This window comes from Bathycoccus prasinos (assembly GCF_002220235.1).
Source record: "Bathycoccus prasinos genomic : chromosome_5".
Lineage (NCBI taxonomy): Eukaryota > Viridiplantae > Chlorophyta > Mamiellophyceae > Mamiellales > Bathycoccaceae > Bathycoccus > Bathycoccus prasinos.
The window spans coordinates 700,205-728,125 of record NC_024004.1 but is presented as its reverse complement, the minus strand read 5'-3'; the positions used below and the strand labels follow the sequence as shown (position 1 = coordinate 728,125).

At 48.8% G+C, this 27,921-nt stretch overlaps 9 protein-coding genes across 9 annotated transcripts; 3 read left to right on the top strand and 6 right to left on the bottom strand.

The window, feature by feature from the left end:
- Positions 1-12: 12 nt before the first annotated feature.
- Positions 13-1,815, bottom strand: Bathy05g03840 (predicted protein; the record flags this gene model as incomplete). The annotated part of the gene is made up of 1 exon (XM_007513256.1): positions 13-1,815. One exon carries the CDS (start codon positions 1,813-1,815, stop codon positions 13-15), a length of 1,803 nt encoding a protein of 600 aa, XP_007513318.1.
- A 233-nt stretch (positions 1,816-2,048) lies between these two features.
- Positions 2,049-3,636, top strand: Bathy05g03830 (predicted protein; the record flags this gene model as incomplete). The annotated part of the gene is made up of 2 exons (XM_007512842.1): positions 2,049-2,443; positions 2,505-3,636. The coding sequence occupies 2 exons, from the start codon at positions 2,049-2,051 to the stop codon at positions 3,634-3,636; spliced, it is 1,527 nt and encodes a 508-aa protein (XP_007512904.1).
- Positions 3,637-3,871: 235 nt separating this feature from the next.
- Positions 3,872-4,786, top strand: Bathy05g03820 (unknown protein; the record flags this gene model as incomplete). Its single annotated transcript, XM_007512947.1, has 1 exon — positions 3,872-4,786. One exon carries the CDS (start codon positions 3,872-3,874, stop codon positions 4,784-4,786), a length of 915 nt encoding a protein of 304 aa, XP_007513009.1.
- A 149-nt stretch (positions 4,787-4,935) lies between these two features.
- Bathy05g03810 (unknown protein) lies at positions 4,936-6,312 on the bottom strand (the record flags this gene model as incomplete). The annotated part of the gene is made up of 1 exon (XM_007512989.1): positions 4,936-6,312. One exon carries the CDS (start codon positions 6,310-6,312, stop codon positions 4,936-4,938), a length of 1,377 nt encoding a protein of 458 aa, XP_007513051.1.
- Positions 6,313-6,827: 515 nt separating this feature from the next.
- Bathy05g03800 (dynein heavy chain) lies at positions 6,828-19,817 on the top strand (the record flags this gene model as incomplete). Its single annotated transcript, XM_007513258.1, has 1 exon — positions 6,828-19,817. One exon carries the CDS (start codon positions 6,828-6,830, stop codon positions 19,815-19,817), a length of 12,990 nt encoding a protein of 4,329 aa, XP_007513320.1.
- Positions 19,818-19,894: 77 nt separating this feature from the next.
- On the bottom strand, positions 19,895-20,617 carry Bathy05g03790 (photosystem I assembly protein Ycf4; the record flags this gene model as incomplete). Its single annotated transcript, XM_007513086.1, has 1 exon — positions 19,895-20,617. The coding sequence occupies one exon, from the start codon at positions 20,615-20,617 to the stop codon at positions 19,895-19,897; it is 723 nt and encodes a 240-aa protein (XP_007513148.1).
- Positions 20,618-21,010: 393 nt separating this feature from the next.
- Bathy05g03780 (5'-3' exoribonuclease) lies at positions 21,011-25,552 on the bottom strand (the record flags this gene model as incomplete). Its single annotated transcript, XM_007512952.1, has 1 exon — positions 21,011-25,552. The coding sequence occupies one exon, from the start codon at positions 25,550-25,552 to the stop codon at positions 21,011-21,013; it is 4,542 nt and encodes a 1,513-aa protein (XP_007513014.1).
- A 288-nt stretch (positions 25,553-25,840) lies between these two features.
- On the bottom strand, positions 25,841-25,996 carry Bathy05g03770 (predicted protein; the record flags this gene model as incomplete). The annotated part of the gene is made up of 1 exon (XM_007513198.1): positions 25,841-25,996. The coding sequence occupies one exon, from the start codon at positions 25,994-25,996 to the stop codon at positions 25,841-25,843; it is 156 nt and encodes a 51-aa protein (XP_007513260.1).
- A 216-nt stretch (positions 25,997-26,212) lies between these two features.
- Bathy05g03760 (protoporphyrinogen oxidase) lies at positions 26,213-27,892 on the bottom strand (the record flags this gene model as incomplete). Its single annotated transcript, XM_007513261.1, has 1 exon — positions 26,213-27,892. One exon carries the CDS (start codon positions 27,890-27,892, stop codon positions 26,213-26,215), a length of 1,680 nt encoding a protein of 559 aa, XP_007513323.1.
- Positions 27,893-27,921: the final 29 nt, after the last annotated feature.

Sequence of the window (27,921 nt, the reverse complement as noted above, 5' to 3'; positions counted from 1 at the left end):
CTCGTCGCCTCGTTAACCGTCGTGGTTCTTGTTATACGCCCAACTTTGCGAAGTGTTTCGATAAAACCGTTCCTCGTTATTCGCGACTGGAAAGTCAATCATTTGAATCATAAACCCGCGCATGTTGAAATAGAATCCGCCTGGGGCTAAATCCAGATCCTCGGTGGTGCATTGAAACGTGTATATAGACCCGTCGCGTTCGTCCACTCGCGGGCACAAATACCGATGAAATTGACCGCCGACCAAGTACGTGGTGATTTTATGGATGAGCATGACGCCGACCCAAATGAAGACGTAAAACGCATACGGCGGCTGCTCGAGAAACCTTCGAACGCCCCCAAACCATTGCTGTTGTTTCTTCGTATTTCCTTCTTTAACACTCCTTCTTTTGTTATTGTTGTTTATATCGTTGTTGTTCTTCTTCTTCTTCTTGATTTTCGGAAACATGCGCTTATGTCGCATGCCGTGAAAACGTTGTTGGACGTACACGGTCAAAAAGGACAACGCGATTTCAATCGCAATCAAATTGACCGCTTGAATCGCGTAACTTTTAAAAGAAACGATAGACTCGTTCCCAACTTTAGCCATTCGAAATATGTACAAGTAAATAGAGATGACGATGATAGCCGCTATCTCCGCAAACGCGGAAATGATGGAGTTCATCGCTAAAATATCGTGTTGCTTTTGCGTCGTCAACAACGCCTCGGCGGTTTGTTTGCCTAAAAACGCGCGGGCTAAATACTTGTCGCGATCTTTCGTCGTCAGTGCAATCATGAGTTCGTGCAAGGAAAGAATCGTTTGTACGGTAGCCATCGATTTCACCGTCCCGTCTGCGGCTAAGAGGAACATCACGTACCTCGAAAAAAACGCCTGTTGCAACGCGAAGGAGAGGTAATACGGAATTTGCAAACACGGCCCAGGCGATGGATTCAAACGCGCGAAATGCCTTTCCGCTCCTCTCACGAGCTCCCAGAAAATCGGGTCTAAACCAAACCGAATGAACAGTTTCATCATCGGTGATACCGATTGGTCGCTCATGACGATTAAGAAAAATTCAACCACGTTCTTTCCTATAATTGCCATCAAATAAATATACACGAACCCGTAGGAAATGCCTTTGGTGGACCAAAAATCAAACGCCGATAACCCACTCCACATGAGAATGCCAAAGAGATAATAACACGCGTATTGCGTGTATTGATGATAAAATCCAAGAATAGCTATCGTTCCGAAGTACGTCAAATTATATAAACCGAACGAGTACACGCACGTCTTCGTTCGCCAATTTCGAAACCTCGAGACGTGCCATCCGACCATCTGGTGAAACACAACCTCGCCGAATTGCGAAAGCATGCACAAGCGAACGAACAGCACCGCAAAATCGTCCCATTTCCACGGCTTGTACGCGTTTCCAACTTCCCTGGCGTACGTGCACGTCAACCACGTCTTCACCAATTCCTCTCGCCCTTTCTCTTTTTGTAACTCTGAGGTGATGTTTCTCGTGCACCTCGTCCACGCGGCTAAAGAGAGATAGATAAAGAATACAGTCACCACGACGAGCGCGACCGAGGCAAACGTGGCGATGTATTTCCAATCCGAAAAGGACTGGTATAAACGAGCGCTCGGTAACGCGGACGCATCTATCATCGTTTTTTTCCTTCTTTTACTTCTCCCGTTGTGAGTCGTACTTCTCGTCGGGGAAAACGGTTTCTGTTTCTGTCGTTGTCGTTCGAGCATCAAATTCGAGCTGCTTTTCGAGGACGACGATTGGTTCGTGTCCTTCGCATCATCTTCTCCGTGAGCTCCTTCTGCCATGAGTGCGCTCTTTTCTCTCTCGCTTTCGCGCTCAGTTGTTGTGCGGTCAAACTTGTTTGGTGGTTATTTTTGCTGTTTTTCTCCTCCCGCGTATTTTTAAAAAATAAATTTAATTAGCCACCAGGGAAAAAACCAACCAAAAGCTTCTCTCGTATCTAAACGGTTTTTGGCGGCATTATACTAACAAATAAAACAAGCGCGCGAGAAAGGAGCGAGAGCGAACGCGCATTCACATGCGCACGCGCGCGCGCATCTTCTCCTCCTTTTCCTCCTCGCGAAACGGCGCTTTTTTGAAACGTTATTGGTATTACTATTATTCTTATCGCCCGCGCATCAGAGAAACAACAACGAGTGTGAGAGGTGATTTTCCCCGGAACGAAATGATGATGTCTTCCTCTTCTTCTACCAACGAAACGTTCATAAACGACTCGAACGTGCGATCGATGGATTTTCGAGATTGGTTATCCGTGGAACGGTTTTTACTCCAAATCGTGAGAGAGGAAAAGAACTTGTCAGACGTACACGTCGCCGACGCGGAACCGGATTTGCCTTGGAATTTTTCTGTGCAAAAGACGTTAGAAGAGGCGAAGGATGCGAAACAAAGGAGCCATCGAACGCAGACGGAAAGGTAAAATTTTGCGGATGTTGATAATGTTTTGAACTGACCTTTCTTCTTTTAACAAACACAGCAAACGCGCGAAATATTGCGTCAGATTGAAGTATTTCGGCAACGCGTTCGCGTCGTTCGCGTGGGATAAAAACGTGGACGATACGAGTAAACATTCCAGCGAGAGATTTTACGGCGATAACTGGCAACCTGGAAATGCGAGCGTTGTGGCAACGATACGGGAAAGTTTAGGCGAGCACTGCGCGGGATTCGATAAGGAGAAGCATCCCGTCGTGTACCAAAGCGGACGGACGGATCGAAACGTTTCCGGCGCGGGGCAGATTGTGCAAATATTTAGAGACGCGAAAAATCACTTGGAGCGGAGGTACGTGGACGAAACAGAGGAGGAGAGGAAGTGCGAGTTGATTCGAAGAGCGATTAATGAGTCCACGGAGGTTGGGAAGCGCGGGTATTTGAAAGCGGTGGAGTGTTTTAGAGTCAACGCGGAATGGCACGCGACGTTTTCGGCGACGTGGAGAAGGTACGTGTACATAATACCGAAAAAAACGTTAGACGTCGACGAAGTGAAGGAAGAGCTGAGAAAAGTAGAAGGAGGTGAAACAGATGTAGAAGATGTAGACGCGTTCGCGCACCATTCCAAAGAAGAGATTGATTGCGATTTGCTGGATAGAATGCTGCGGAAGTTTGAAAATAAAACTCTCGACTTTTACGCGTACGCGAGAGATACGCCGAAAGGTAAATCGACGGAGTGCAAAATGCTCTACGCGCGAGCAAAAACCATATCGATTCCAAAGTTTCAAATGAAAGCAGCGACGAGTAAATACGGGAAACGATACCGCGACCGGCGGTATAAAGACACGTCGCTACTTTACGACGAGACCGCTTTTCATCGCGCGACAAGAACGGAAAAAGAAGAAGAAGAAGAAGAAGAACCCCTCGAATGCATCGCCATAGAGCTCGTCGCCGATCGCTTCCTTCGCAAAATGGTCCGATGCATAGTCTCTACCGCCTGCCGAGAAGCATCATCTTCGCTCTCGAGTTCAAAAAAGTTCAACGAAGACGCGCTTCTCGATCTCGCCCGAAACCGCGACCGAATGGCTTCCGCTCCGCCGGCGCCCCCTCACGGCTTGCTCTTCTGCGGCGTCGGGTACGGCAACAAATCGTACGAGTCTTTCGTCACAGATTTTGTCTAAAAGTCGAGACGATGAGATTAAAGTTGCGTGGTGTGCCCTGCACCGCGCCTCTTGTGCGTATACAACGCGAAGCTTTCTAGAATAGTCATATTATAATGTATTCGTGATGACGCTTAAATTATACGAAAATCCTCCTGTCTTGTCTCTTTGTCTTCACTTCTTTTTTCACGGAACTCCTTGACACACTTTACTCTGCGCGTATTCGCGAGACCTCTCCGCGACGACGAACCAAAAGATGTCCTCCTCCTCCGAGAACGACGAACTCACCTTCTCTCTCTCTCCGTCCTCCTCCTCGTCCTTTTCTTTTCGCGAGGAAGAGGAGACGAAGAAGAACTTCGCGTCGCCGACGACGACTTTAACTCCTGAAGAAGAAGAAGAAGAAGAAGAAGAAGAAGAAGAAGAAGAAGAAAAGGAAACGATGGAAGCGCGAGTGAAACGGCTCGAATTCTTGATGCTGGAATCTCAAAAGGAAAACAGATCGCTTCGCATGCGCGTGGAACAGTTGGAAAAGGAGGAAAAGAGCGACGAGGAGAGGACGACGAAGGAGCAAAAGGACCTGCTCGAACTGTTTTCGACGCGACTGGCGAACGTGAAAGAGACTTTGCGAGAGGAGACGAAACGAGCGATGGACGCAGCAGTTGGTGCGAACGCGAAAGTTGTGAAGTTGTTAGAGACGCTCGAGGCGTGCGAGACCGAGGATGGGGTTGTTTTGTACCACCGGGACGTTAGCGGTACGGGCGGCGGCGGAGGCGAGAGGATTGACCACAAAAGTCGAGGCGAAGAAGAGGACGAAGAGGAAAGGAAGAAGAAGAGGAATGAATACGTGAAGGAGGCGTTGGATCAGATTGCCGAGGAGGTTGGATACGAAGACGCGATGGTTTTGGCCGCGCGTGGGGGAGGGAGTGGAACAGGGTTCGCGTCGACAGTCTCCTCGAAGAGGAACGGGAAGTATCGGTGGGTAAAAATACTCTTCGCCATACTCACCAAAGCCCTCCAACTTTGGGTATGGATGTGGATTTTAATCGTCGCGGCGGTTCTCGCGGACGATATAACGCTCAGGGAGAACGTGAGTGGAGACTTTTGGGCGAAGTTTCCGTGGGTGTCGAAAGGGCTCGTAACCAACAACTTCGTAGGTCTCGCTTCGCTTTGACTTTTTCGCTACCGGCGGCGGCGCGGTTTATTCTCACAGCGATGATGTATTTTTACTACTACTCTTCATAACGATTTTTGATACTCATAATATATACACGATTACTATTACATCTACTATTATTACATGCTAACTAGCTTCAGTATACTCTATCCTTCGAATATAGCTTTCAAGCGCGCGACTGGATCCACGGCTAACTTTTGCTTCTTCTCCATCTCTTCCTTCTTTCTTAACTTTTTCTCCTTCTTCGTCATCGCGGCGTCGAGCGAACGCTTACCAGAGGCGTCTCGGCCTTGACCGTCCTTATAGTTAGGTTTGGATTGCGCTATTTTTTTTTGCAAATCTTTGTCGACGTCCACTAAAGGGACACCTAAGCCTAACGACACGGTGGTCGTCGCCGGCGATGGTTTCGTCGTCATCGTCGGCGGCTTCGTGAGTCCCTCGCGATCGACTTTTGCTCCGAGATCTACATCGTCCTCTTTTTCGTTTGCTACTGCTTCAGTGGTAATAGAACTATCTCGTCGTTGCGCTACAACAGCAGATATGCGGGACGGCGAGGAAACGAGGAGCGGCGCCCAATTTTCGTCCCATCCGAAAATATCGTTGCCAGACTCGAACGCGCGCACGCGAGGTACGACGTCTTTGAAGCGACCACTCGTGTCCTTTTTTTCTTCCTTATCATTCTCATCATCTTCATCTTCTTCTTCTTCTTTATTTTTCTTCGTCTTTTCTTTTTCCCATTCAACTACCAACTCCTCTTTAAACGCGTTCGTTTTCGGTACCCCGTTCTCCTCCCCGAACGAACGAGACGAAGACGAAGGCAAACACCCTCCAAAACCGGCGAGCACGTTGTGCAACTCCGCGCACTCCGCGCACCATTGAAACACCAAAATCTGCACTCGCGCGAGAGCACTCAAAACCACCGTCGCAAACGGCACAAAAAATGACCTCGAAATCTCCGTCGTCGCGTGTATCCCGCACGTCTGAATCTTCTCCCGAACGCCCCTACCCTCGCCGCCGCCGATACCAAACGCCGTCGCTCGCAACGCGTTCACGCACACCGCCAACTGTTCTCTCGACGGCGCTAAAATCGTTTCTCTCTCTTTGCTTTTATCTTTCTTCTCCTCTTCAAAATGTTCGTGTAAACTCTTCTCCAACTTTGCCAAGGCGAGAGGAGCGTTGACCGTTTTGAGTAAAAACAGCACCTCTTTGACAACCATTTGTACACTTTGAAACAATTTCGACCTTCGGTGTTGCGCGTGGGAATTTTTGCAGAGCTTTTCGAGCAAGGCGATTTCGTCGCGTACTTTTCCATTGAATGACGTCGTTTTGTTCGTTTTTAAGATCGAGAGTAGGCGAGAGCGTTCTTCTCGCGCGCGATGGTGGAACGACGTGCATTCGCCGTTTATATGAATTCCAATCGGTTTTAACGTTTGATTCGCGTACGCAGAAAGTACCGCAGAAGAAGAAGACCAAGAGTGCACACGACCACGACTCTTCCTCCTCCTCTCCCTCGTCGCCGGCATCGTCATCATCGTAATAAAAAACTCTCTCTCTAACTCTCTGCTCTCGCTTAAACAATTCGCTTTTCTCTCTGTGGTCTTCTTCTGGGGGTTTTCCCCTAAAACGTCTTTTTTTCATTTGGATCTGATTGAAGTTTTGCCACGTGAAAGCTTCCTATGACTCGATCGCGAGAATGAAGAAGAAATCCTTTCGCACGATGGAAAATAATTGTGTTTCATCTCACGAATGCAAGAAGAGCAAACGGACAGTCGCGTGAGATGTGCGTGGATGATCATTAAAATGATTCCTAGATAATAATCAAGCTTTTTGTCGATGGTATGTGTCTTACACTACTCGTATTTTAAAATTTTGTATCTCGCGAGAGAAAAAAAATAAAAAAATAAAGACCAAAAATAGCCACGCGAGAAGAAGAACGCGCATCTCTTTGACTCTCTCTCTCTCTCTCTCTCTGTCTGCCCGTGGTGGGGCGCAGGTTCTTCTGAGAAAGAGAGAGGGAGAGAGAGAAGGCGCGAAGAAGATGTTGGTTGAACCGTCTTCTTCTTTAGCGAGACGAAGGAGAGGTTTGGCGAGGCGAAACGACGTGAGGAACTTGGCGAGTTTTTTACGTTTCGACGACTTTTCTCCTTTGACGACGACGGAAACGACGAGAAAGAAGCTCAAAAGAGGAGAAGATGGAGAGGATCTTACCGACGAGTTTGAGGAGGAGAAGAAGAAACAAACGGACGAGGATATCATCGTGTATTACCTCACGTGCGCGGAACGAGGCGAGCGACCAAAAAGAGAGTTTTTCATGTGCGAACGGAAAAGTTCCTACGAGAAAACTGTGGCCGACGCGAGTGGGAAAGAACCCTACGACGCGTACGCGTTGGTTGAAATCGACGAGAAGGAAAGGAAAAGGAGAGAACGAGAAGAGAAGAGAGGGTTCTTCAATGCGTCTTCGTCGAAAGAGGATTTGTTTATCGTTTCCGCGACGGCGGTGGTGCACCACCCGGCGGATGGGTCGGCGAGTAAATGTTACGCGTTGTCCGAGTGGATGCGAGAGAAGCATTTGGTACGCGCCATGCGATGTTTGTCGACGTACGCGAGGTATAGGGAGAGAAAGGCGATACGGATTTGGAGAGCGGAAGTGAGAAGAAGAATGTTTGAGAGGACAAGGATGCAGATTGAGAAGAGAGCGTTCGTGGCGTCGGAGAGGTTTGCGCCGGCGATGCAAAAGTTGTTTGCGATTGCGAGCGCGATTGACGAAACGTCGTTCGTGCCGAAACGAGATGGTTTTGCGTATACCGCAGAGGCGTTTAAGACGCATTGCGATACGCACAGAGTCAAAGTTGTGCAACCTGTAATTGATTTGAAAGTAGAAGAGGCGACGAGGGTAGCGAACAGAGTGAACGCATCGGTCGTGAGAAGTTGCGCAATGTTAGGCAGCGGCGGTATGGAAACAGATTCCGTCGAAAAGGAGGAGGAAGAAGAAGGTGATGGAGACGAGGAGAGCGACGAGAGGATGGTAAAAGAGGAGGAGTGTATCACAAAAGAAGTAGAAGAAGAGTTTTCTGCGTCGGCATTACTGATGGCACCGGCGCCGTCACTGTCTTCTTCCACTTCACTCGCCGAGGAAGCTTCGAAAATGCGAAAGCGCGAGAAAACGCGGAAAATACTCGAAAGGGAGAAGGATCGACTGGGTCATTTTACAAGATTTTGCGATTTAGTCGTCAATTCGCAACTCGCAGAAAGCGTCATCAAAGTATCAGAAACGGTTTTTAATGAAATCAATACGGTACAAGCGGACGAGAATAACAATGACGGCGTGTTTGTTGTAGAAGCTTTGTTCCCGGCGATTGCCGGCGTCACCACCGCGTTGACGCCAGAGTTTGATGCGCTGTTGGAGAATATTGAGAAGTCTTCGCGCTCACATTCGTTACAACTCGTGAATTCTGTGCCGAGAATTTTGAGCGCCACTGCAACTTCGCTTCCAGCGGATGCAGACGTACCCTTTCTCGCGCAAACGTTTTCGGCGTCGAAGATAGCTAAAGAGAGCGCGCGAGCGCACGAAGCGATGGAAAAGGCGCGGAGTAGATTACGCGAAGATTTCGATAAAGCCATCGAGTATTGCGCGTTGACGCAATTTATGAACGCTCGCGCGATATATGATTTTGGCGAAACGAATCCGACTCGAGAACTCGTGAAAGTAGAAGGCAAAAATAAGCCACCGTCGACGGAGGACTTTACTTCTGCGCTTTCGATTGTCGCCGCATGGACTGCTGATATCGATTCTATCGAGAAATCGCGCCAAATAGGATCGCTGCGCGTCGACACTTCTCAAATTAAAAAAATTGTGACGCCAATCTGTGCCGAAGCTGCGATTAAAGTGAAGGAGAGATTAATTACAACAGCAAAAGCAAAAACGGTAGCCTTGCTTAGCACGTTGGAAGCGTCCATGGAGATGTTGCGAGACTATCCCAAGACTGGACGAGAAGAAAGTGACGAAGGTCACTGTGAACAAGACGTCAAAAAAGATGACGAGACAGGCGGACAAGTTAGTATGAACGCGGAAGATGGCGCAATAGACACTAGAAATGACGAATCAGCAAAAGTGGCGTCGGGGGCGCTTGACGAAAGCGTTCGCTATAAACGAACTGTGGTGAAAGCAGCAGAAAATGTTCGTTCGTTCGAAATGGAGTCTGTTTCGATTGAAACGATGTATTCACTCGCATCAACGCATTCGGTGAAGATTCCGGCGCACGATCAGGTTAAACTTGATGATTTGCGCGTCGCTGTAGAGGAACATGGCAAGGCGTTGGAAGACGCGAAAACCTACTTGGATACACGCGACGAAGCAAATATCGCGATTTTAAAGTCAGAATCCGAACGTTTAGAGAAGAGTGGCGAAGAAATTTTTGAGCAACTACCAGGAGGACCTACTGGTGAAGAGGTTATGAACGAGTGTATTCTTCCCTCTGTGGTGATTGAATCGTTGAAAGAAACGAGAATGCGATTAGACGGTATGCGAGATCGCGCCGCCGCTTTGAAGTCGTACGCCGAAACTTACTCGTTATCCTCGGTTGAGTCCGATGCGAGAGACGGTGTGGAGGGGGAGAATATTGCTTCGAATGTATCGAGTGCGTTTAATTTCCGAGCGCTCGACGACGCCAATCGCGAATTGACAATAAGAGAAACCGCATGGGAACAATTGAATACGTTCCAATCCATTTCCACAGAATGGATGCATTCTGCCATCGTAGACGTTAACGTAGATAGTGTTCTCGAAAAGATTGAAAAGACAAAGGTACAATTAGGAAAGTTGAAACGCATGAGGAAAGACAAACGCGATGAAGTAGTATCACGTTTGGATAAGTGCGTTCAAAACTTCGAGGCAACGTTACCGGCGCTTGAAACGTTATCGAGCGACGCGTTGAAAGAACGGCATTGGAAAGATATTCGAGAATTACTCAACGTAGTAGATGACAACCAACCTGTACTGGCATTGGACGATACCACGGAAGATAAGTTTATATCATCTGAGTTGTCGTCAGATTCGCCTACGTCAACAGAGACGTTATCTGAGACAAAAAATAGCTCCTCTTCCACGCTTACCTTGGAGAAAGCTCTGGAAGCTGGTTTACAATCAAAAATCGATGTTATCCGCGATATCGTCGCGCGCGCTTCGAAGGAAAATGCGCTAGAGTCCGCTTTAATAAAAATGGAGAAAGATTGGGATGGTATAGATTTCGTGTGTACGCCATACAAGGATACTGGCACGTGCGTCCTCGGCGGAACGGAAGACGCTCAGGCGCTTCTGGACGATCAACTCGTGAAGACCCAATCCATTCGCGCGTCTCCATTTTCGCAGCCGTTCGGCGACCGCGCAGTAGTTTGGAGCGAGACCCTGCAGCGTTTACAAGATACGCTCGATCAGTGGGGATCGTGTCAAGCGACTTGGCAATACTTGGAGCCAATTTTTGCCTCTGAAGATATCGTGAAGCAGATGCCCGTAGAAGGGGAAAAGTTCAAGTCTGTGGATCAGATGTACCGTAACGTCGTGGATGCAACCGCAAAGAATCCGTCGGCGATACAATGCGGCAGAGATGAAACGCGATTACAAAGTTTGGAAGCCGCAAACACGTTACTCGATGAAATTCAGCGAGGTTTACAATCCTACCTGGAGTTGAAGCGCATCGCATTCCCGCGCTTCTTCTTTCTCTCGAACGACGAGATGCTCGAGATATTGAGTGAAACAAAAGATCCACGCAGAGTGCAACCGCATTTGAGAAAGTGCTTCGAAGGTATAGATTCCGTGACTTTTGAAAAAAATGAAGAAGACGATCGAGAATATATTGTTGCCATGAATTCTGTCGAAGGCGAAGAAGTGCCGTTCAACACGTTTATAGAACCGGCAAAGGCTAACGGTGCCGTCGAAAGATGGTTATGCGAAGTCGAAACGTCAATGTTAGAAGCAGTTGAGAAACAGTGCGCTGCTGGAGTTCGCGCGTATGCGACCACGGAGCGGAAAAAATGGGTGTTGGAATGGCCCGGTCAAGTGGTATTACTTGGGTCGCAGATTTATTGGACTCGCGACATCGCCGAAGCTTTACGAAACGAAAAATCCAATCCAGGGAGCGTGAAGAAAGCCGCGGAGAAGTGCGATCGGCAATTGAAAGAGATTATCGAGTTAGTGAGAGGTGACCTGACTCCTTTACAGCGTAAAACGCTCTCTGCTTTGGTGGTCATGGATGTCCACAATCGAGACGTGGCCCGTAAGCTTGCCGAAGATGGCGTATCCTCCGAACGCGATTTTTCCTGGTTGTCACAGTTGCGTGCGACGTACGAATTGAAGAAAGTGCAAAAAGATGACGGTTCGTACGATAGAAAAGAGACCGTGATGTTGCGCATGATGAATGCTTCCGTCGAATATGGTTACGAATACCTAGGAAACTCGTCGCGCCTTGTGATTACGCCGTTAACCGACCGCTGCTATCGTACGCTCATGGGAGCAATTCATCTCAACTTGGGAGGTGCACCGGAAGGTCCAGCTGGTACTGGTAAAACAGAAACAACCAAAGATCTCGCAAAAGCGCTGGCAAGACAGTGCGTTGTTTTCAACTGTTCCGATTCTTTGGACTATTTAACGATGGCACGATTCTTCAAAGGTTTAGCTTCGTCCGGTGCGTGGGCGTGCTTCGATGAATTCAATCGCATCGATTTGGAAGTGCTATCTGTTGTAGCCCAGCAAGTGCTTGAGATTCAAATCGCCGTGAAGAATAACGTGAAGAAGTTCTTCTTTGAAGGTTCAGAACTTACGTTGCGTCCGACGTGCAATGTGTTCATCACGATGAACCCTGGTTATGCGGGTAGATCCGAACTTCCAGATAACTTGAAAGCGCTCTTCCGAACAGTAGCTATGATGGTTCCTGACTACGCGTTGATTTCTGAGATTTTGCTCTATTCTGATGGGTATCTTAACGCGCGAGCGTGTGCGCGAAAGATTGTAGCGACGTATCGTTTGTGTTCAGAACAGCTTTCTTCTCAGGATCACTACGATTATGGCATGCGTGCCGTCATTGCTGTGCTCAGGGCCGCAGGCAATTTGAAGCGAAAGCATCCAGAGGAGTGTGAATTTGTTTTGACGTTACGTGCCATCATCGACGTGAACTTGTGTAAATTTCTCGCCCACGACGTTCCTTTGTTTTATGGCATCGTCGGTGATTTATTCCCCGGGGTTGTTCTACCGAAAACAGATTACGAAAATCTGCACGCTGCTGTGATTGATCAGTGTACTGCGAGGAATTTACAGCCCACGGAGTATTTTTTGACCAAGATTACGCAATTGTATGAGATGATTGTGGTTCGACACGGTTTGATGCTAGTCGGCGAGACGATGAGTGGAAAATCATCAGCGTTGGCTGTATTAGCTGGTGCCCTTACAGATTTACACGAGAAAGGACTGAACGATGAGAAAGAGGTCATTGCGACGTATTTAAATCCAAAGGCAGTCACGATGGGACAACTTTATGGTGAAACAGATAACGTGACACAAGAGTGGAGAGAGGGGGTGTTGGGTTTACACTTCCGTAAACTCGCGAATATGCGCGAAACCCACATCAGAAAATGGCTCGTTATGGATGGTCCCGTCGATGCAATTTGGATCGAGAACATGAACACAGTTTTAGACGATAATAAAAAGTTATGCCTCCCGAATTCTGAGATTATTGCAATGACGGGGTTGATGAACTTGATTTTTGAGGTTGCCGATTTGGCCGTGGCGAGTCCGGCGACGGTATCTCGATGCGGTATGGTTTACATGGAACCCGCTGAAGTTGGATGGAAGCCGCAATTCAAATCGTGGGTATCTGAAGCACGTGTAATGTACGGAAACGAAGCGCACGATCGCCTATCGACATTATTTGAAACGTTTCTCCCGGCATCGGTTGAGAAAGTCGGCGAGTTGAAGAAGATCTCCCCGGCGGGCGAAGGAAATCTCACGGCATCGCTTACGCGCCTATTTGACGCGACGCTGAAAGATTTGATCACAGGATATGAAAATAGTTCTGACGTGAGTAACGACGCTGCGCATACGGCTGGAATTGCGAGCGACGAAAGCGAGTCGAGCGTCGTGTCTCGTTATCTTAACCCACCTATTACTGCGATTGACGCCTCGTTCCTATTCGCCTTGGTGTGGTCTGTTGGTGGATGTGTCGATACAAAGAGCAGATCAGCATTTGATACGTTCTTAAAATCTGCAATTGCGTCCAAAACCAGTTCTCTGTCATGTCCGGAAACATTTTGGCGCGATGAAAGTGCCACCGTCTACGATTTCAAAATTTCCGCTCCCAAAGGAGCCGGTGTTGAACGTTTGCACGGTATTGCGTGGCAAAAATGGATTGACTCTATTCCGGCGCAAGCTCGAATTATTCCAAAAGACCTTCCTTTTGATGCAACAATTGTTCCAACGAAAGAAACGGCTACGTGCGATCACTTGCTCGATTGCGCTTTGCGGCATGGGTACCCGATACTCTTCTGCGGCCCCACGGGTACTGGAAAATCAACCATCGTACAGCGCAGATTACGCTCCTTAGATAAGAGTAAATGGCAACCGACAACTATTGGGTTTTCTGCGAGAACATCTGCGAACGCTACACAAGCGCAAGTGGATGGACGTCTCGATAAGAGGCGAAAAGGTGTATATGGACCAATTCCAGGTGCTAAGGGCGTATTCTTTATCGATGACGTTAATATGCCGCAACGCGAATCGTATGGCGCGCAACCTCCTATTGAAATTCTTCGACAATTCCATGATTACGGAGGTTGGTACGGTAGAGACAACGCGTTTGTAACACTCCAAGATATCCAATTCGTCGCCGCGATGGGTCCAGCCGGTGGAGGTAGAAATCCAGTGACGGAGCGGTACTTGCGTCACTTTTCACTCGTTTCAGTTCCGGAAGTAGACGAATCGGCTTTGAAAGGAATTTATAACGCCATTTTATCGCAACACTTTCAGAACTGCGAGTTTCATAATTCTATCGTCAACATGGCTCCGGACGCCGTTTGCGCTACGCTGGTCGTATACCAAACTTGCCTCGAGAAGTTACTTCCTACGCCGGAGAAATCGCACTATTCGTTCAATTTGCGAGATTTTTCGCGAGTCGCGCAGGGTTTGACTATGTTACCGCTCTCGCAAGTGGAGAATGAGAGCGATTTTGGCCGACTTCGAATCACGAGACTGTGGACTCACGAAATATTGAGGGTCTTTGGAGATCGCTTAGTTGACGTAGCGGATGAAAGAATACTGGTTGACTCCATGCGGGTCGCTGTGTCAACACATTTCCGAGAAAACTTCGACGGCTTGTTTTCACACTTGAATATGAACGATACGAAACTTTTGGCGTTTGGTAAATATGCAAATCCACCGAAAATACGCGATGAATTCGACGACGACGACGACGACGACGCGAACAATCTCGAGCTACAAGTACCTCCTCCAAGTTACGAAGAACTTTCTGGAGATGCTCATAGTTGGGTTTCAATCATGGACGAGCATTTGAACTATTACAATCATTATTCAAAACAGCCTATGAATATTACCATGTTTGTTTACGCCGCGGAGCATATTTCACGAATTTGCCGCATTTTAGCACAACCTGGTGGACACGCTCTCTTGGTTGGCGTCGGTGGTTCGGGACGCAAATCGCTCGCAAGACTAGCTGCGCATGCGAGTGGAGAAATGTTCGTGAAAGAAATTGAAATGACAAAGACGTATGGTATGCTCGAATGGAGGGAAGATTTGAAAAATATGCTGCGTATGTCTGGCGGGGAGAACCGAGACGTCGTCTTCTTATTCAGCGACGCGCAAATAAAAGACGAGGCATTCATCGAAGATATCAACAACTTACTCAACGCCGGTGAGATTCCAAACGCTTTTCCAACGGACGAGAAGGCTCAAGTTTTAGAAATGGTTCGAAAAGATGCCACGAAAGAAATTGGAGAGGATGCCACGCAATCGGAGCTGTGGGCGTACTTCGTATCGAGGTGTCGCCGTAAACTTCACGTCGTTCTGTGCTTATCTCCGGCCGGCGAGGCTTTCCGAGAACGTTTGCGTCAATTTCCGTCGTTGGTCAATTGCTGCACTATTGATTGGTTCAAAGCGTGGCCGGAAGATGCCTTAGAAGCGGTCGCCGGTAAGATTCTCCGGGAATCCGTGGATGGTATTTCGGCCGAGGCCGCGAGTGCGCTTACGAGTGTGTGTGGTATCATGCACTCGTCCGTGGCAGAGTTATCTGAACGGTACTACGCGAGAACTGGACGGAAGAATTACGTCACGCCAACGAGTTATCTCGAACTTTTGAGCACGTTTGCGAGTTTAGTGGGTAAGCGAAGAGAGGAAACTATGCGATTGAAGAGACGATACGAAGTTGGTCTGGAAAAGCTCGCATCTTCGGCAGAGCAAGTTGCGGGCATGCAAAGTGAACTCGAAGCTCTGCAACCGAAGCTGAAAGAGTCCGCAATTGAAGTCGCCGAAATGATGAAAGAAATTCAAAACGAGAAGGAGACAGTAGTCGAGCCGAAACGTAAGATTGTCGAAGCCGATGAAGCCGTCGCCGCGGAAAAAGCTAGGGAAGCTAACGGAGTGAAAGAAGAATGCGAGAACATATTAGCAGAGGCCATGCCTATTCTCAACGACGCTATTGCCGCCTTGGATACGTTGAAACCGGCGGATATTAATTACGTGAAACAGTTGAAAAACCCGCCGGCGATTATTAAACTCGTCCTCGAAGCCGTCTGTGTCATTTTAGAAGTCAAACCAGCTCGGGCAAAAGATCCAGACACGGGTCGCACTGTCGATGACTACTGGAAACCATCGTGTGGATTACTAAACGACAAAGATTTCCTGGAAACGCTTAAATCGTACGACAAAGATAACATACCGATAAAAGTCATACAGAAAATTCGATCAGTATACATCTCGAACCCGTTGTTCACGCCTGAAAAAGCTGCGAATGCGTCGAGCGCTGCCGAAGGTTTGTGCAAATGGGTTTGTGCAATGGACAAGTACGATAAAGTTGCAAAAATCGTCGCCCCGAAGCAAGAAGCGTTGAAGGAAGCCGAAGCGGCGTACGATGAAGTCATGGTGGGATTAAACGCCACCAGAGCGGATTTGAAAACGATATTAGATAAGCTCGAAGCTATGGAGACAGAGTTGAAGAAGCAGAACGATAAAAAAGCTAACCTCGAAGCAGAAGCGAATTTGTGCGCAGTAAAGTTACAACGCGCCGAGAGTTTGATTTCAGGTTTAGGCGGCGAGCGCGCTCGTTGGAAGAAAAAAGCGGAAGATCTCGGTCGACAGTATGAAAATATTGTTGGCGACGCGATCCTTTCCGCCGGTACTATCGCATACTTGGGTGCATATCCAATGTCTTGCAGACAAGAGATGCATGATATGTGGATGCATGAGCTCAATAAATCGAAAATAATCTGTTCGACTAAATGCGAGTTGATTGACATTCTCGGCGATGCCGTCAGAATTAGGGAATGGCAAGTTGCGGCGTTGCCAAACGATCAATTCTCCATTGAGAACGCCATCATAATCGAAAATGCGAGACGTTGGCCTCTTATGATTGATCCACAAGGGCAAGCAAACGCTTGGATTAAAAATATGGAGAAGAAGAATAACCTCAGAGTCGTGAAACTGTCTGAAGATGGAGCGCATATGCGGGAACTCGAAAACGCCATTCAGTTTGGTACGCCGGTATTACTAGAGAACGTCGGAGAAGAACTCGATCCAAGTCTAGAGCCTTTACTTTTGAAGCAAACATTTAAAAGCGGAGGCGTGACGTGTATGCGATTGGGAGACGCAACAGTTGAGTATTCGGAAGACTTTAGACTTTACATTACGACGAAACTTCGAAACCCGCACTATTTACCGGAGACGGCGGTGAAAGTGACATTGCTCGATTTCGCAATCACACGAGAAGGTTTGAGCGATCAACTTCTCGCCTTGATCGTTGCAAAAGAACGCCCGGATCTGGAAAAGCAGAAAGATGAGCTCGTTACGCAATCTGCGAAGAATGCGCGAGAGTTGAAACAGCTGGAAGATCAGATTCTAGAGGTTTTATCAAACTCTGACGGCAACATCCTCGACGACGAGCGTGCGATTAAAATTATTACAGACTCCAAGTCGGTCTCTGAATCCGTTACGCAAGCTCAAGCTGAGGCAGAAGAGACTGAGAAAGACATTAACGCTGCAAGATCTGCGTACTCAAGTTCTGGATCTTACGCAGCTTTACTCTTTTTCTGCATATCAGATTTGGCTGCGATTGAATCGATGTATCAGTACTCGCTGCAATGGTTCTCGCGATTATTCATCGCCTCTGTCGTAAACTCCAAATTTGAGAAAGGTACATCAGTATCATCATCAGTGGAGGAGACCGCCGTCGAAGATTCGGTCGATACTCGACTGAGAGATATCCGAACGCACTTCACGAAAAGTCTCTACGATAATGTCTGCCGCTCGCTCTTTGAATGCGATAAACTTCTGTTCTCGTTCTCGCTGTGTTCGCGCATTTCTCGGGACGAAGGGATGCTCGACGGACAAGAGTGGAACTTTCTACTCACGGGCGTTCAGATTGGATCAAAAGTTGACAAGAATCTAGTAGAAGAACTCGTACAAACTGTGGACTGGATCGATGAAAAGCGCGCGAATGATTTTGCTAATTTATCCTTTCTTCCGAGATTTTCGGATATTTGTGAAAGTATTTTAGATACAACCAATATCGAATCGCAAGAAACGTGGAAAGCTGCGTATGATAGTCCTACTCCGCACGAAGCTGCTTTCCCGAAACCGTATGACACGCTTTCTGAATTCAGTCGTTTGTGTATTATTCGTTGTTTGCGCCCGGATAAGCTTATCCCGGCTGCTCGTAAATATGTCGGCGCGACGCTTGGCGAAAAGTTCATAACGCCTCCAACTTTCGATTTGGAGAAATGTTACGCAGATGCAGGACCGCGTGCACCGCTAGTCTTTGTCTTGTCCGCAGGTTCAGATCCAATGGCAAAGCTCTTACAGTTTGCGGCGTCGAAAGGGGAGGCCGATGCGGTGAAATCGATCTCGCTCGGTCAAGGCCAAGGCCCCAAGGCAAAGAAGCTCATCGATGAAGCTCGCGTAAACGGCGGTTGGGTTGTTTTACAGAATTGTCATCTAGCACCTTCGTGGATGAAAGCTTTGGAGAAAATATGCGAAGATTTAGTCGCTGGTGAAGGTGAAGCGCACAATAGGTTCAGATTGTGGATGACGTCGTATCCGTCGAAAGACTTTCCGATGACGATTTTACAGAACGCGGTGAAAATGACCAACGAGCCGCCCAGAGGGATCCGAGCGAATGTGAAACGCGCTTTAAGTGTACAGCCGCTTTGCGATGATGACTTTTTCGATAAATGTGCAAGGCCTAACGAGTTTAAGCGATTGTTATTTTCGTTGTGTTTTTTTCACGCCAACGTTCAAGAACGACGAGCGTTTGGGCCTATCGGTTGGAACGTTCCGTATGGCTTCGACGACGGTGATTTATCGATATCTGCACGACAACTAAAAATGTTCCTCGATGAAAAAGACGAGGATGAAGAGGATGGTAGCATCGAAGACGAAGCTACTGGTGGTGCTGCCACTACCGTTGCCGATGATGACGAAAAAGCGCTCGTATCGAAAGCAGTCTCGAAGTTACCTCTCGAGGCTTTACGTTATTTAGCCGGTGAATGTAACTATGGAGGCAGAGTAACAGACGCTAACGACCGCATTCTGCTCGCGACTATTCTTGAAAAGTGCTACTCAGAAGAAGCCGCGTCGTCGAATAATTTTGCGTTATCCGCCTCTGGAAAATACGCAACTCCGTCCATCTTGAATCCAAGTCGCGCGCAGCTTCTCGAACACGTGGACGCATTACCCGCTTTACCAGAACCAGAGGTTTTTGGTTTGCACGCGAACGCTGACGTCTCTAAAGATCGCGCGGATGCAGAGGCGATGTGTCGAGATCTACTAAAAATGTCCGGCGATAGCGCGAGCGAGGAAACAAACGAGAATCTCGAGACAGAAGAAAGTGATGAACACGCAACGAAGGAAAAGGATGACTGCGAAGAAGATTCATCTAGTACCACCACAAATGAGGCTGCGGATACGAACACTGCGTTAAAAGAAGTCATCAACGACGCAATCGCCCGTCTTCCGTCTAATTTTAATGTCGAAAAGACGCGAGAAAAGCTCCCTGACGCCTACGCGGATTCTCTCGGAACAACTTTGTGTCAAGAAATGTCCCGATATAACAAGCTTTTGCTCAACATCCGAAAATCTTTACACGAGATTGAAGCCGCTCTCGCCGGACGCGCAGCTTTCTCAGCCGAGTCCGAAGCGTCGAAGAAAGCAATCGAGCGCAACGCCGTTCCGGAAGCCTGGAAAAAAGTGAGTTATCCGTCGCTCAAACCTTTCTCCTCGTACTTTGACGACCTCTTGGAGCGTTGCACCATGCTCGAGACTTGGGATAGGAATGGAAAGCCACCCGCGGTGTTTTGGATCTCTGGTTTCTTCTTCGCGCAGTCGTTCTTAACGGCCGCGTTGCAGAACTATAGCCGCAAACACAAACTCCCCGTGGACGAAATAGCGTTCGATTTTGAGCCAATCAAAGGCGACGCGAGTGATATTACCGAACCACCCGAAGCTGGAGTGTACGTCTCCGGTCTATTCTTAGAAGGATGCGGGTGGGACGAAGAAAACATGCAACTGGTTGAATCGGAGAAAAACGTCTTACACTCGAAAGCGCCTATATTTTGGTTCAAGCCGAGAAAAGCAGACGAGATTAAGCAAAACGCGAGGTACGATTGCCCTTGCTATCGAACGGCAGAAAGAAGAGGTACGCTCGCGACGACTGGACACTCGACAAACTTTGTCATGCACATGAAAATGCCCACGAAAGAACCCGCGGAACACTGGATTAAAAGAGGAGTGGCGTTGGTGACCCAACTCAGCGAGTAAATTTTAGAGAAAAGCGTACATTCGGTGCCAATAGTACTTATTTATTACCAAATCATCAAACGAATTCAAAAATATGTTTAAAGCCCTTCAATAGGAACTTGCAAAAACTTCGCCAACTCCGCCGCTTGCCTCTCCACCTCCGCCAACGTCAACGGTTGGCCGATGCGCGTCAACGGGATATCGCCTTTACCTTTGCACTTCACGTACACAACCCGTCTCGGGTTAATCCCGTCAGAGATCTCCACTCTCACCGCCGTCACGTCTTTCAAATCCGTCAACAAGTTCACCCGTCTATTCTTCCCCGGAAACCCATACCTAAACACTCGAAAAATCCCTTCCTCTTTGTTAAACTCGTTATACCCGGCGCCGACGTTCCAGTTGATCGTCAACCATAAATACGTCGCCAACAACAAACCCGCGATACCGTAAAAGCTCATCACCAACCCTTGCGGAAAGAATTGAATGTCCGAAGCGTCCAAGAAAAACACCAAATTGTGTTTGAAATACGCGCTCGCGCCGGTGATCAAAAACCCGCTCGCGCCGGCGGTCACGACCGAGGCCCAAAAGTAATTCGAGAATCGCTTCGCCCCGACCACTGGGTCCACGTACACGATATCGTTGACGATTTTTTTGAACTCATCGTCTCCTCCCGAGGAATCATTGTTGTTGTTAAACATCCCCGCGTTCATTTTCACCGATCTTATCTTCTGCTTGGTGAAAAAGGAGGAGGAAGAGGAGGAGGATAAAGCCTTGTTCACGGCGCAGATCGTCCTCGATGATGACGACGGTGTAATCACCATTTTTTCCCCGCGAACGACGCCCACCCCGCGCAAAGTAGATTTACGCGCGCTTTTGCTGCTACTCATCGTCGCGTGATTGATGATGCTGTTGTTGTTGTTGTTTCTAGTGTGTTGTGCTCTTCTGCTCGTCCTCGGGGAGGACAAAATCGCCCCAAACGAGGAGGAGGATACTCCCACCAGTGCTGACATCTTGAAGATTTTTTATGCCGAAAACGTCGACGAAAGATGAGAATTTTTTTTGATTCTCCTTTTGTTCATTTTTGGAACGTACGAAAATTTAATACAACACAAGACTAATTAATGACTCTCTCTCTCTTCTCTCTCTCTCTCTCTCTCTCTCTCTCTCTCTCGCCACTTCTGATATTCTTCTTCTCTCTTTTAGTAGTGTTATTATTACAAGTGCAACTCTTCCTTTTGTTCTTTTTGTTTCTGCAGTTGTTCTTTGGGTTTCGCGGCGATTTTCCTCGCCGCGGATCTCGGGACGAAGGAAGGTTTCGCTTTCGTCGCTTCGACCGGTTTGGACGGAAGCGGCGGAGGCGTTTCGTCTTTAACCACCGGCGGCGGTCTTTGCTGTTGGGAAGGCGTTGGTGCTTTTGAAGATGGTTTGCCGGACATGACGTTGACGGGTTGGACGGATTCCACCGGAGCCCAGCCGGTTTTCTTTGGCTTTTGTTCTTGTTGAGGTTTGGGCGGCGGAGGCATTGACTTTTGCGGCGGCGGCGTTGGAGGAACGGGCGCCGCGGAAGAGTGTAACAGTTTGGCTTCGAGCGCTTGCAACGAAGTGCTGCCGCCGCCGCTTGAAGGTGGAGCTTGAGATATCGATTGCTGCGTGAGCTTTGCTTCTAAGGCCGCCAAAGAGGACGGCGCAGAAGCAGCAACAACCGGTTGTGTTTGTTGCGCTAACTTTGCTTCGATATCGGCTAAAGAAGACACGACGGCAGGCGCTGCCGGTTTCTTCGGCTTCGTCGTAGCTTTTTCGTCCGCCTCTTCTTCCGGTTTCGGCGGCGGCGTCTTCTTCAACAAGTCTTTCAAAGATCCGATGATGCCTTTTTTCTTCGTCGGAGGTGGAGGTTTCGTTTGTTGTTGTTGTTGTTGTTGTTGTTGTTGTTGTTGTTGTTGTTGTTCCGCCAACGCTTTTTGCTCGAGCAATTTGATTTGTTCCATGGCACCGAGCGGTTTGCCAGGCGCCGTTGAGTTCGATGCAGCTAATACGCCTCTACCGCGACCAGCGGATTTTGAAAAACCCTTCTCGCCCGGTAACGTTGGTTGTCGGTTCGCGACGGCGACCGGAACCGGTTTCGGCTTCTCCGCTTGCTTCTTGACGTTCTCCGACCCGCCTTTCCAGTTCAAGTTCATTACGTCCTCTAAACTTATGTTCTCAACTTTTTTGACGACGTCCGGCGCCGCTTTACCTAAGCTCGGCATCGCCGGCGGATGCGACAAGTTCACAACCGAAGACACCGCAATCATCGCACCTCTGCAATCTGGCAGCGCCCCTCTCAAATCACTTCCACCAACGAACGTTCCGTCAAACATAATCTCCACGTGTTCGGCAACCATGTGCGTGGTGTGCGCGTCGGTATACCCATGAATGGCGACGACCGTGCCACGAGAGCAGAATGGAGGCGTCCCGGATTCACCGACGTACGCCACGCGATCGCCCAATTCAAAGTCACCTCCGGCGTATAAATCCATCACTTCACCTGGAATGACTGGTTTCATGAGCAACAGAGGACTGACGCCTTCCAACGCCACCGGCATAGGTTGCTTGTAGTTCGCAGACTGATCGCCAATCGTCGCCGCTAACGCTCTCACCGCTTCCTCGGCCGCGACGACAGAGTCCGAAGGCACCAACGGTCGTCTCGACGCCGGTTGCGACTTGAGCCACTTCTTCGCTTCAGCCACTAAATGTTTGTTCGTATCTAAATCGTGCGTTTCGAAGAGTTCCGACATCGTAATCACTCCTCCGTTATCGCTTCCAGCTTCGTTTCTCAAAGCTTCAAACACCCACGGGTGATGCTTTTTATATTCCGAAATTAATCTCTGAGCGTCCACGGAGTATTCCCACCCTTTCTCGCCTTTGCGAGAAAACCCGGCGACGCACAAGTCTTCCGAGGATTTGCGCAAGTTCAAACCGACGTCCACGCGTTCGTTCTTGCCCGCATCCTTAGTTAAACGCGTCCAGACGGCAGATGTGATTTGACCCATGACTCTCGGATCGATGCCGAGCTTTCGAGCGATTTGACCGGCGGATTCAAAGCGAGAGGCGTACCCTTGGAGAATTCTTCTCCCGACGCCGGTGTCTAATCTCACAGGTTCGACATCGACGAATAAGTTCCCAGATTTCAGGTCTTTCGAAACGACTTTGACGTGGGAACCGAAATGCGAGCGACCTAAGAATAAAGCCTCGTCGCCTTCGCGCCACGTGACTTTCATGTCGTCGTCTTCCGAGACGCCTAAATCTTTCGCCGCTTCCGCTTCGCTTTTATCTCTCGGGTGCGCGGCGAGACACAACTGCATCGGGACGACTACTTCGGTTTTCGAGAACCGTTTTTGTAACGTCCCATCTGGATGCCTCACTAATCCTTCGCACGATCGAACGTGTAAAGCAATTTTCGTGTTCGCACAATCCACGCCTTGCGTTCGCATTAGCTCGTTGCTGCCGTTTGTCACGTCCGCGTGCCATTGCGCGCTGTCGTGCGGCTTCGCGACGGTGGTTTGGCCCGGACCGACGACGTATTTACACTTTTGATCGGAAACACCCACGCACAAGGACTCTTTCAAATACGGCCATTTCACGTAGACGCGTTCGTTGAGATACGTCTTCGCGACGGCTTCTGCGGTGAGACCGACGGATTTGTCCGCCACATTCGGCAACGCTTTTCCAATGAAATCTTCGGAACCTTTCCCAATTTTTACGATTAAAGACTCTTTCCTCGTCGCAGTTTGAAACACCACGCATTTCGCGTGTTTCAAATCGCCACGAACGATTTCTACGGTTTTAAATGTCGGGTATCCTCGAGGGTAATCCGCGATGGTTTCGATTTTCAAACCCGGCAACAATGGATTCTTACCTCCCAAACACTTGGCATCGTCTGGGAACTCCCCGGGCGGTTGTTCGTACGTCATCTTCGATTTAGCCGGGAACAAGCCGGCAAATGTTTTCGGAACGGTTGAGTTTACAGCATCGGTACAGTTTTCGTCGCGTTCGAAAACGATGCACTCGCCCGGCGCGTTGCGTTTGTTTTGCGCATCCGTGAGCTTCTCTTTTGAAACGGAAGCGATGGCATCTTTCAACACCTTCTCGTCTAAGAACGGGAGTAAAACGACGCCTTCCCAACTGTTTCTTTTACCTTCGAAATCTATTTTGATTTCATCCGGGAAGAACGGTTTCAGCGGCGACGATTCTTCCGTCATGAAGTGACGAAAGAGTTCCGGGAGCAGATGGCTTGAAGCCGGAGGTTGGACCGCCATGAGCTGCTCGAAAGGATAAAACGGTCGCCCGTAATTAAACTTAACCGTCAACTGACCTAACCCCGCACATAAATCACTCGCCATCGGCGCGTAATGATACGGATAATACCACGTCCAACTGGCAACGCCACGGTAGTAGTATCTCAAGACCCAATTCAAACCTTCAAAGTATGCCTGGCGTAACTCATCGACCGGCGCTTTTTCGCCGACTTTCAACTCGAGTTTCTCTCTGTAATACATGTCCTTGTATTGTTGAAGACCGTCGGCGCCGCCTTCGAGAATGGCGTTTCGTTTCGCGACGGACATCATCGTCGGTTCTGGTTTCCCTTCCTCTTTCGCCTTGAGTAATTCGGCTTCAAATTGTTCCATGGCGGTTAAATCGGTAAACGATTCCGAATCCGAAGGATGACCATTTCTCTTACCATTCTTATTATTTCGTTTGGCTTGTTTCTCGTCGAATTCTTGCACATCCATCGCTCGTTGCTCCAAAACGTCGCGTTCGAAACCCGCCATGCGCGTTAGAATCTTTTCCAAGCGAGGCGCGTTGAACGTTCCGCCTCCTTCGTCGCCGGAAATGTACCCGCCCAAAGACGGAAGCATGTCTCGGTACGTATCAAAAAGCGTATTCAAAGCACCTTCGGCGATATCTAACGTCGGTAATGGCGGTAAGAAATCGTTCCCGACCAGCATGCACAAAAACACGATATCGTCGATAACTCTCTCCACGTCGTAGGCGAATCCGCACGCTCCTTTCACCGATCGTTGAAATTCCAAATCCAAATACTCTCTCAGCAAACCAACCTGTAACATCAAAAAACCATCGTCGCTCGGACGTTCTAAAATCTCTCTCGATGGTTGCCCTCTCTCACCACCGCCAAATTTCACAACCTCTCTCAGCAAACAAAAGTGCGGTTCGTGCGTCACCAAGGCCAACATGATCAAATCGGCATCCAAACCGTATAAGCAATGCGACATGTTCGCGTCGTAATCCGGTTTCAATCTCTCCCAACGAATATATTCCATGATTTTATGTTCGCCTTCTCCTCTGACTTCGTGCCCGCTCAAAATCACTTTCACGTTCCTCCACGCCACGTCCTCCGTTTGCTTCTTCCTCACGTAAAACTTCAAATGCTCCGTCAATCTCGCCATAAATTCCGTCCCGGGCGTAATGCAGTTACTATCGAACGGTTCCCCCTGCGCTTCCGGTTCGCCTTTCGCCAACGCCTCCGCCTTCGCCTCTTCCGCTTCCTTCGCCGACCGAAACCGTCTCGACCGCTGTTGATTCATCTTCGCTCTCGGCGCGACGCCGTCGATCGCCATATACAGCAACTTTTTCGGTCGCACCATTCGATATATGTGGTCTAAATACGCGAATACTTTCGCCATCATCTCTTCTTCGGTCATGCGCGTGTTCGTATCCGTTCCTGCGCCGTGGGAGCAGTTGTGAATGACCCCGTTCATGTCCAAATACTGTAGAGAGAGAAACAGAGAGAGAATTATTAGTTAAAAGTAACAAGAATTAGACTACTCGAGAGTCATATCCGTCTCTCTTTCGAAGCCGGAAAAAGCGGTCAAAGGAACAGAAAGAAACGCGATGAACGACGACGACGCGCGAACACTTTTGATGTCTCGTTTTGGTCGTCGTCGTCATCCGCTCTCTGTCGTTTGAAAGAACAGAAATTACATCGCATTTTCCCCGTTGTGCGATCACAAATTTCCCGCGCAAAATTGCACTTAAACCGCGCGGGTTTAGTAGATAAAACCAACAACATCATCGATAAGAGAAACGATGACGAAGAGAACACGTACCAAATTATCAATGTCCGGCACACCGGCCGCGTTGACTTGCTGATTCAGCATCGGGTACCGCTCGCTCAGCCATCGGTAGAATTTAGGGACGCCCATATTCGTAAATCCGAGGAAATCGAGCTCCTTTATAATGAGGTGTTTGAAACAAAATCGGAGGCAAAACTCGCAGACGAGAGCGTAACTCTGCGCGGAAGAAGAAGAAGAAGAAGAAGGAAAAGAAGGACAAAAAGAAGAAGAGCTTCGAAACGTGTATTCAGTGGCACGCGGTATCGGTGTGCTTTTGTACGAGTATAAAGTAGTACTATAATATTATTATACGGTTCGTCTCTGCTTATCTAAAAAGTTCAACACGTCCGAGGCTTGATCGACGCCGTATTCGACGCACCGGCCAAACGCGACGCCGGCGACGTAGTTTCCGCCTAAAAATAAACCGTCCTCTTCGCTGCACTTTTCTTTTTTCAAAAGTTCTTTAGCTTCGTCTAAGAGTTTCCAGTGACCGAGGTTAAACTGCGGGATAGCTTTGGACCACATGCGAACGCCAACTTTTTTCGGCAACGGCGTGTCTGGTTTTAAGATGGTTTTTAAAGCGTCGGCGTGGACGGCTTGGACGAGTTCGTCTTCATTGAGTTTTTGAATTTCGACGTCTCGGGCGCCGCCGATGTAGTTGAGGATCATGAATTCGTCTTTAGGGCATCGTCCGTCGTCGGCCCATAAGTAGGAGGAGTAGATGGTGCCTAGCGTGCGCACTTTTTGCGTTCGCGGATGGAGTTGACCGAAACCGGTCAAGCCGCCTTCAGGCAAGGCTGAACGGCCGTCTAATTTAAACGCGTCGCGTTTGTATGCGACGGTGACAGACGCAACAGGTGGATAGTAGAACTTCTCGAACGATTTCGCAGCTTCTGGCGCGATACTTCGCACCGTATCCGCGACCACGTACGCCGGTTGCGTAAACACGACGGATTTCGCCTTCACTTTCTTCTCCCCTTCTGGAGTTTCGTACGTCAAAGAGAACAGACCGTCCTCGGTTTTTTCCGTTTTGATCAGCTTCCACTGCAACTTCACGATGCCCTCTCCTAACTGCTTCGCCAATCCTTCCGGTAACGTTTGCAAACCGCCTTTAAAACTCCCAACCGTTTGACCCTCAATCACCGGCAATCTCGGATCTCTCGGATTTTCCTTCTTCTTCTTCGCGCCTTCGTATTGCGCTTTCAACGCGCCCGGAAACAAACCCGGCCACGGACCTTTATTCTCTAATACCGAAACTCTACCCGTCGCGGCTTCCGCGCTCAACATCGCCGGATCACCGGCGTACACGCCCGAGCAAAACGGTTCAATTAATCTCTGAAACGCCTCTTCGCCTAAATTTCTAGATACAAACTCCTTCACCGTTTCCTCCTTACCTTCCTCTTTCGGCATGCGAATACCCACCGCCCCTAAACCAGCTCGAATCTTCCCGGGCCAGGTCAAAAAATCCCCGAGCACTGCGGTCGGTATATCCTTTGGCAACGCTCTCAACTCCCCATCCCACAACACGTACCTATCCGAATCCGGGTTCGCGAGAACGATATCCTCCTTCATCCCGGCGTCGCACGCTAACTTCAACACCGCGTCTCCCGGTTGGTACGAGTTCGGTCCTTCCTCCCATATGTATTGACCGTCATTCTTCGAGGTCACGTTCCCTCCGACGCGGTCTCGGATTTCCGTGACCATGATATCGCACGATGCGTTCTTCGATTTCATCGTAAACGCCGTGGACAACCCAGAGACACCACCACCGACGATGATCGTATCTTTAATACCCAAAGAGTTGTTCTCGTCGTCAGAAGGAGAAGACGAAGACGAAGACGCGCGCACCACAAAGTTGCTCCCTTTGCTGCCGCTGCTGGAAAGAGCAGCTCGGACTCTTCGTGTTCTTCTCGTCGACGACACCTTCGCGCGGTTAATGCTGTTCTTCTTGGTTCCAATCGAGGATATCCCCGTCGTCATCGTCATCGTCATCATAAACTCCTTTCTTTACGAAT